Source organism: Sceloporus occidentalis, unplaced genomic scaffold, assembly GCF_023333645.1.
Source record: "Sceloporus occidentalis isolate IW3139 unplaced genomic scaffold, rSceOcc1.0.p SCAF_28, whole genome shotgun sequence".
NCBI lineage: Eukaryota > Metazoa > Chordata > Lepidosauria > Squamata > Phrynosomatidae > Sceloporus > Sceloporus occidentalis.
In genome coordinates, this window is record NW_028317008.1 from 5284428 (window position 1) to 5294226 (window position 9799).

The 9799-nt window shown below is 38.2% G+C and overlaps 1 protein-coding gene across 1 annotated transcript; it reads right to left on the reverse strand.

The window, feature by feature from the left end:
* Window positions 1-823: 823 nt before the first annotated feature.
* WASHC3 (WASH complex subunit 3) lies at window positions 824-8563 on the reverse strand. Its single transcript, XM_089486227.1, has 7 exons — window positions 8513-8563; window positions 5774-5872; window positions 4867-4932; window positions 3463-3573; window positions 2486-2593; window positions 2243-2307; window positions 824-902 (listed from the first exon to the last, which is right to left on the reverse strand). The coding sequence occupies exons 1-7, from the start codon at window positions 8561-8563 to the stop codon at window positions 824-826; spliced, it is 579 nt and encodes a 192-aa protein (XP_089342353.1).
* Window positions 8564-9799: the final 1236 nt, after the last annotated feature.

Consider the following 9799-nt stretch of genomic DNA (forward strand, 5'->3'; position numbering starts at 1 on the left):
CGAGCGGCTCTATTGGTCGCCAGCAGGGGGCTCCCAATAGAGTTGCTCATACAGACATTTAAACTCCTGGCGCCAGAGCTGCTGCGGTACGCGTTAACCCTGTATACAAAACCGGAAAAAACAAAGAAAAACCCAAACACGAAGAATGTCCACTAATATTTGCCCGAAGAGAAGACAGGAACGTGCGAATATTCGCGGAATACGAAGATTTTTTTTTTTTGTCGAAGACAAGCATGAAGACCTCCCTGGTGCCCATGTGTACTTTTGTTTGAGTTTATAAACATCTTCATTAGCACAGCCAAAATTACCAGAGCCTTAGCTGGATGCGTTACATGCAGCATGTATCTTTGGAATCCCAAAGCATCTTTTCATCCAATTTCTGATTCGTGGATTTCGAAGTGATAGTATTGTGCAGGCGGTAGTAAATCAAAAGTCAGCCACAATATCTGGAGAATGTTTTACTTCAATTTGGTCCTGGTTCAAGTGCTTTAATAACTACTGTATAGCGGTAAAACACTATATGTTAAAGTTTATTTTTATAAAAATATGAATACAATGCAAAGTATTTGGCAAAAACCAACAGGTAAGTGCATTCATTATTTTACTATCCTTTTAATTTACTATTGTGTTAGTGGAAAGTCTCCAAATCTGAAATATTTTATAATAGGCATAACGCAGCCAATGTTCTTAAATAACATAATACCCCCTCAAGCCTATTCACCAATGTATTGGGGCAGGAATTTTGGGTATTGTGATTGATTGATTGATTGATTTAGTGCCATAACTAATGCACAGTGACCAAAAACATAATATACAAAGTATTTTAGTCACTGAATGAGGATTCACTGTCAGAGCTTTCTTCTTGTACAGGTTTCCCATCAGGAACTGGAGCATCTGGTGTCCTGTGTATAGAAATAAATAATGACTTGTTATGACTTTTTTTTTTTTTTTCTTCCTAAGATGGATCAAAAGTACACTTTAGCTCACCTTCCATTACATCTAGGGTATCCTTAAATCCTGTTCAGCATGTAGTAGGTTAAATGTTCAAACCCGATGTTAGAACGGACACAGCTGACGATTCCATTAGTAAAATGGATTTGTGACTAGGGCACAAGGTGATATGCTTGTGGATATAACACCAGCCCTCAATCCCCACTCTGCACACTATACTCACATAACTCATTAAATCAACAGCTCTATATTCTCACATGTGTCGCACAGAATAGGATACATACAAATACCGTGCTTTCTCTCATTCACTCATGTGCAAGAGAGAGCTGGAGATTGGTCAACTGTCTTGCTGAGATACACACACAAAACTCTAAGAAAGAGACTAAGATGCTTCAGTGTCTTGTGCTATACAACAAATTTGTTCTGGTAAGTACGACAAATTGTTCCATAATTATTTCTCTCTGAAGGCTTATAGAATTCACAAATACCAGGGGGTGTCTAATTCTGCATTAAAGGGACACTTCAGCCATTATATAAACTTTATTGCATTTTTTAGCTGCAGATCCCTTTAAATATTTGCGTGGTCAATTTTTCAAATGCATGGGAGGGGCTGCAGAATCCCCCCCTAAAGTCATTTGCCCCTTTCCCCATCTCCAGCTAATTACCCTCCAGATAATGTGTTCGGGTTTAGGCTGTCTATAGGGGTCTGTTCAGACTCTAGTGTGCTTGTGTGGAAATTGCTGCCTGTGACCAGAAAACTTTAGATATGAATATATAATCTATACATGTTCTAGTCATTTGTCTAGTAGAATGTATTAATCTCACACTGTGCTGTTTGTTAAAGTTAAAAGATGTGAGTCGATATAACTGAAAAAAATGGTAAGTTGAAGCAGACTTAAAACTATTAAGTTTCAATGATTTACATAGCTTCATCGTATCCCACAACATAATTATTCCTCCCTATAAAACTTATAACTAACAGCCTTTGTAAGGATGAGCACAAGGGAAAAAAACTGGACAAAAGAACAAAGTTACACTGTTTTTGCCACCTTCTGCCACAGACCCCAGCTCGCCTGATGTTTAATAGCAATTTGCTGCTAAGCCAAAAACCCCAAAACAAAGATTTAAAAGCAATATGCACGAGTTGTAGGCAGGTTTATATAATGAGGTTAACACAGTTTCTCCTTTAAGAAACATCATTTTCCTATGCTTTATATGTGACCAAACACAAAAGCCAAATTTATATATCAGACACGATAAGCAAGCACATTCCTCTAACTATAATACTTACTCTAATAAATCAGGATTAAGCCCTTCAGAAATCATTTTATTTCTGATAGCCACTACTGGAACGCCCTGAAGAAACAAAAAGTATTTGTTTAGTTACAATAATTTACTCACGCAATTTACACCCACCCCTAAGTGTTCTAAAAAAATAGAAAAATGTTAAGTATTACATGAGAGGTGTTTTTTTTTAATGAAAGGAGCCTTCCTTCTGCAATAGCAAACATTTTCCAGTAACTGAAATACTTGCCACTTGAACCATCTTGAGATATCTGGCATATCTAGGATCTTTTGCCACAGTGATACCATTTTCCGTTTGTGCTTCTTCCTTCTGCGTGGGTATATCCTTCACTGAATTCTGTGTAACCTGGAAACATCAGCAAAAGGCAGCTGAGGATAGATTCTGAGGAACAATCACAAGTGTGATGATACGAGTCCGTTAAGAACAAAAAAGAGGAATTAAAGGGGGGAGTCAACGAGTCCGGCTTTGGGCCCTAACGATAAACAAATTACATCGAATACACTGCAGTTTCACAAAACTTACAGAGTAATACTTTGGAGATTTAATTCATTTCTACTCTGAGTGTATGAAATGAATTTGTACTTTTTGCTCTCTCAACCAATGCATACAAAGACCAAAACAATTCAGGTGAACACAACAGAAAAGCTTATAGGGATACTCCAGGAATCTCTATGAAAGCTGTGTGCTCCCTTTACATTTTTGAGGCATCTCCCTTGCAATTGCATTGGGGTGCAGAATCTTCTCATATGCATTGGCCCTCCAGTCAGCTCCAGCACTGGCTCAATGAACTGTGCCTGAGTATATGTGCAAAATCTGCCTGCACCAACTTAAATGGGAGTGGATTTGTGGCAGCCAATCAGTGGAAAGAATCATTGGATCACAAAAGGAAGAAAGCTATTGAGAAATGGATTTAAATATCTAATGACCTGAGTTTTTTCTAATTTTTAGCATGTTTGTTAAACATGAATCCCCTTTTCTATATTTGATGTACCCACGCAAATTATAATTTTATGGGGTCTTATTCACTAAAGGGGCGCTTACGGGGGGGGGGGGGGTAGTCATTTTTTCAGCTCCCTCCCTCTATCCATTAGGAAGTGAATGGATGTTTAATTTTCCAGTAATCCATTACATTTTCCAAAAAGTGTACTTTTGATCCACAGTCAAATACATGGTTAACGGAAACAATGTAAAGAAGCAATACTTACATCTGATTGCGGGGAATCAGTTTGTGATGGTGAAGGTCCATTGGTAATGTTATTCTGAGGTATGTGCTGGGTTTCGACTTTCACATCCTCTAGGCCAGGTATCGAGGAAAGCTGAAATGCAATTAAGGTGAAGAGGGATTAAAAAAAAAAAAAAAACTGTTCATAGAGAGAGATAGAGGGAAGAGATCCTGTGTGTGCAATGTGGGTGGCTGGGGCTGATCCGCAACCTGTAATCTATGTCTGCTATGCGAGTCGCTGAATACTAATGTGCATTTTTCACTTGATCACACTTTCCTGTTTTTTTTCTTCTCATTCTAACTTACCATAAAAATTGATTTTGTTTATCTGTGACAAATCAATGTCCATATTCTTAATTGCGCATTCTGGTGTGCCAACCTTTTATAGTTTCTTCTACGTTCATGGTGTAGCTGGTCCTTTAATGTAATTAAACTAGCTCTTCATAACGTATAATCATTGGATACGTTTAACCTAAAACTACTATTTTGGGAGCTATGATGTATCATATCATTGTCTGGCATAATATATAGCGAAGTTAGATATGGTCTATCACCGCATGTGTATGTCTTATTATATAATGAAAAGATACACATGGATAAATCATTGGTTTTAGGGAAATTTGATTTTCTATGCATAAAGCTTTGCCCCTCTTAGTGGCTTCTTTAAAGTAAGAGCGCCGGATGTCACATTCAGTGTTATCCTGTTTGGCACTGACAAGCTGGGGACAAAGATGGTACTGGAGGCAAAGATGGCAACTACAAGCCAGGGCTAGTACAGTGGGATGTTACATGGTAAAGTTGGGGGCTCAAATAGGTAGAGTGGTTGTCATGGGAAACGGGAGTGGTTAAACATAGCATAGAAAGTGATGGAAGATAAAAACCATTCGGCCCATCTAGTGGGGTTATGTTTGTAAAGGGGAGGCATTGTCTACAAAGTTCGCACAACATATTACTTTGAGGAGAAAAACAAATGTACATCCCATCTGCTTAAACTGCTCCGTTCTTCAAGACGTTATGGAGTTACAAAACAGCCATTTATATTATAATGTGAAACACAGAACTGGCGCTGCTACTTAGAAACATGTTGGCGTTATGTCGCTTCTCTGTAGGATACGATGTATAGAATCAATTGCATGCATTTCATATGTAAAATGTTTTACATAAAAAGCCATAAGATTGTAGCAAAAACTGAATAATCTACGAACCTAAAAAGATTGGGATGCTGTTACAGGTTTACTGAAAAATATCTGAAAGCTTGATTAGAGATATCAGTATTTCATCTTTCTGCACATGGTGTAGTACTTATAGGAAAATGGTAACCCTGTTTTTGTGTTTGTTTTTTAGTTGGCAATATTATGAGTGAGATTATAAAGAAGAAAACACATACCTTGGCATCCAAGATATTTAAAGTTGTTTCAATTTGTTGAATGCGGAGTGACAGGGCTGACAGTTTCTAAATAAAGAGAAAATGTGAGAAACAACTGGGCTGCAGAGGAATTAGTTTTTTTTTTTTTTTTATCACTGGAGTCAATTGAAAAAACACACACATATATATATATATATATATATATATATATATATATATATATATATATATATATCTCAATAGTCTGTTCCAAACAACCTGATGTTTTTAAAGCTGAATTGTATGTTTAGCCCGGTCTACTAGACAAGCACAGTGTGTGTTTATCACACCGTTTATGGCAATAGATAGCACTGTAACAATCAAATACTTCAATGCAGTTTGAGCAAAAAAAATAACATTGCTACATACGACAGGGGCCAGGTCGGCAGATACAGCAAGTTATGAAATAAAACTCATTCAGAGCCATGATATTTTACTCCATTTCAGAAAAAACATATTTTTCAGCTATTATTGACAAATTACCTAGTATCGCCACTACCTACAAAAATTGTGAAAGTACTTAGAAAAACAGGAAAAAGCCTCTGTGGAAATTGTCTGGACCCTACAGACGATACACGATGTTGGTTTGTACCTTCAAATCGACCTAATGCCCAAAGCATAAGGGAAAACCCATCCAGTATCCACTACATTGAACAGAAACTCAGACAACTCATTTAAGCATCACATGAATCAAGAATAACAATCAGTGGATTATGGCTGTTTTGTATAAGACATTTTAACACTTGTCTGCTGATAGACTTAAATATTAACCTAACATTTTGGAAAATATAGCGTAAAGACCTTTTGCAATCATTTAACCATCATCAGATCAAACTTTGGTACATTAGGCTACAGCATTGTATACAAAAATATTCAGTTTAGGACACACCTCCTCACAAATTGCTGCAAAACGGTTTAGAAACTGAGCTGTGTGAACAACAAACTGGTTCAGAAATGCCACTGTTCTTTTCTGTTGAATAGCAGGAACCTATAACAAGAAAGTGATACAGCTGTTATAATGACAAGTGCATAAAATTGGAATGTAATGCAGTCTGTAATACAAAAATAGTAATCCCTTTATGACTAGTAACTGCCAAATAAATACACTTACAGTCGTAGCCAAAAGTTGAGAATGACACAAATATTAATTTTCAAAGTCTGCTGGCTCAGTTTAGATTATGGCAATTGCATATACTCCAGAATGTTATGAAGAGTGATCAGATGAATTGCAATCAATTGCAAAGTCCTTCTTAGTCATGAAAATTAACTTAATCCCAAAAAAACCTTTCCACTGCATTTCAGCCCTGCCCCAAAAGGACCAGCTGACATCATGTCAGTGATTCTCTCGTTAACACAGGTGAGAGTGTTGACGTGGACAAGGCTGGAGATCGCTCTGTTATGCTGATTGAGTTATAATAAAAAGACTGGAAGCTTTAACCCCTTCAATCCCAGGGGGTTTTGGTACCTCAAAGCCCAGAGCAATTTTGCCATTTTTGGGCTATGTCGGTTTAGCGATGATTCTCTTTTCCTGTGAATAGTGTACCCATGTAAGCTATATATTGTTTTTTCAAGGAGAGATAGAGCTTTCGTTTGATACCATAGTTGGATGATTAGCTGAAAATTTAGAATGAGAAATTTAGTAAAAACTAGCGAAGATTAGAAAAATAAACTAATTTTTTTTTTACATTTTCCCTCTGAATCCTCACAAAATTAGGTAAAGTGATGGAAAATCCCCTCCAAGTTTATCAATTCAGGTGTCCTGATTTCAGAAATACCTAATTTATATAGATTTTCCAGACTTTCCCAGCACCAGGGAGCATACTATTAGGTGTACAATTTTGTATAATTTTTATGCCTATTGCTTAACGGGTTTGGGGGGTTGTGAACGGGGGCAGAAGGGTTATACTGGCTAGATGTTATGCTAGGGCATATATATTTTTTTTATTTTTTTTTTTATTTTTTTTTTACACAGTAATGGTTAGAGGTCCTCCTAGGGACCTCCTGAACATGCCAGTGATGTCACAATGACATCACAGCTCACATTATAATTTTTTTTAGTATTATTTATATCATTATTTTAATGATTTATTTAATATTTTTTAAATGAATGAACTTTTTTTTCCCCTGCTTTTCTGTTTCAAGACGGGAGGGGGAGTGAGAGACATGGTTTCTCACTCCCCTCCCCGCGATCCCCCTGCACCGATCACACTGTGATCTCTATGCAGGTCCTCACAGACCTGCATAGAGATCGCAGCGTCTCTGTGCCTCATCGGAGGGCAGGATATCCCCGCAGGGGATATCCTGTCCTCCGATGACCTTCCGGGTTACGTCTGCACTGACGCAACCCGGAAGGGCACTTTCAAATGTAACAGCTTACCGGCTTTCATGCCGGAAGCTGTTACGGGAGATCGGGCAGCAGAAAATCGGTGATGCTGGCTTCTGCTGCCAGGGGGGAGTCCAGGCTGTCTCCCAGGATGCGTCCCTGACGCTGCACGAAGGGCTGGACGTACCGGGCCGTCCATAGGGGTTTCTTAGTGGGCGTTTTTTGGACGTCCCGGTACGTCTATAGGGGATTGAAGGGGTTAAAAGGAGGGTGGTGCTTGAAATCATTGTTCTTCTGCTGTTAACCACAGTTACCTGCAAGGAAACGTGCTGTCAGCAAACTTTGCGAAGACCAATACTTGTCATTCTCAAAACGTTTGGCCACAACTGTATACTATATGACCAAAAGTATGGTCTATAAGCTTTGTTGGACATCCCATTCCAAAACCAGGGGCATTAGTATGTTAATATTGCAAATATAATAACCTATACTCTTCTGGGAAGGCTTTCCGTATGATTTTGGAGTGTGTCTGTAGGATTTTTTGCCCATTCATCCAAAAAAGCATTTGTGAAGAAAGGCTGTGATGTTGGAGGAGAAGGCCTGGCTCACAAGCGCTGTCCCAATTTATCCTAAAGGTGTTCAATTGGGTTACAGTCAGTTCCTCCACATCAAACTCATCCAACCATGTCTTTATGGAGCATAGGAGCATTTAGCAGCCATGCTCTGAGTGTGTGCAATCCACTTTGTGATTGATCTGTTGCTACTCCTAGAGGCTTCCACTTTACAATAATAGCACTTGCAACACCCCAGGGCAGAAATTTCATGAACCGACTTGTGACAAAGGTGACACTTCCAGGCTTACGGTCACCTCACTACAACTCGTTTGTGTATGGTGATGGCTACCTATATGGTACCACCTGCTAGCTATGGATGTGACTGAAACACCTCAATTCATTAATTCTGTAGCTATAAAAAGCCCAAAATAAAAAATAACAAATACACCTATGCCATAGGACTAAACAACACCCTGCAAACCCTTAAGCAAATGTAACACACTGAACTTTGTCCAAAAAGATATCCCCAAAAAGCAAAACAGGTGCCTATACACTTTTTAATCAGAGAGCACATTAGATAGCCATAAAAATGCATTTAGTTAAAACAAAGTGTTAAATACATAGTAGGGCTACGATTTGGAGTATATACCTCTTTACACGGTATGACTGCTTAACAAAGTAGGATAGCGCATAACCAGGTAGACCTCCCACCACTAAATAATGCGCAGCCTCCTACATGTAAACTACAAACCTTCGTAAGATCTATTCCAGAGCCCACAATCGGTAGCCCATCTTCATCCATAACAACAGTACAGATCACACACTTCCGATTACAGGCAGCTGTCAAATCATGTGATCACCCATACTACCATAGAGAGCGTAATAACGCTAGAACGTCAGTCCCCGGATGTTAATCTCCACCATCTTTGATTGGGGTAAATATTTTTCAGGGATGCCAAGGTGTTTTTTTATTTTATTTTACATAGTTAGCAATATATGCTTTCGTTTGCCGCGTTTTCTTTATCCACATTGTGGATGTCTTCAACGAGAAGATTCCAATATAATCAAAGTGTTTTCACATTTATGTCACCAAGTAAACATCACAACAACGATATAGCATATTTGTAAAGCGTCAATGTTGTGGAAGTATAGACCTCCTCCAAATCCCTCTTTCCTCCCATGTCAGTCTTTTGTAAGGCATCGTATTGTCCTTTTTACATCCCTAAAAGTAGACCTCTGCACCTGCGTAAAGATAATCTTTGTGCAGCTCCTACAGTGGCACAATTGACATTGACCATAATACTGTGCCATGTACGGGACTCGGCATTGAAATTGTTAATCCCCACGTATGCCCTGCTAGGAAGGGTAATGATGCTTCAGTGCACCTTTAAGTGAGTGATTGTCTTGGGGCTGACCCAAGACAGCTTCTCCAGGTATTTACCTTAACCCCTTCAATCCCAGGGGTTTTTGGTACCTCAAAGCCCAGAGCAATTTTGCCATTTTTGGGGTATGTCGGTTTAGCGATTATTCTCTGTTCCTGTGGATAGTGTACCCATGTAAACTATAAAAATCCCCTCCAAGTTTATTAATTCAGGTGTCCTGATTTCAGAAATACCTAATTTATATAGATTTTCCAGATTTTCCCAGCACCAGGGAGCATACTATTAGGTGTACAATTTTGTATAATTTTTATGCCTATGGCTTAACGGGTTTGGGGGTTGTGAACGGGGGCAGGAGGGTTATACTGGCTAGATGTTATGCTAGGGCTATGGGATGTAAGGTTTTTTAATGAATTTTTTTATTATCTGTTTTTATATATTTTATTTTTATTTTTTTACATTTTTCGTATTTTTTTTATATTTTTTTTTTACACAGTAATGGTAAGAGGTCCTCCTAGGGACCTCCTGCACATGCCAGTGATGTCACAGTGACATCACAGCTCACATTATAATTTTTTTTAGTATTATTTATATTATTATTTTAATGATTTATTTAATATTATTTTTAAATCACTAACCGTTTTTGTTTTTTTCAGCTT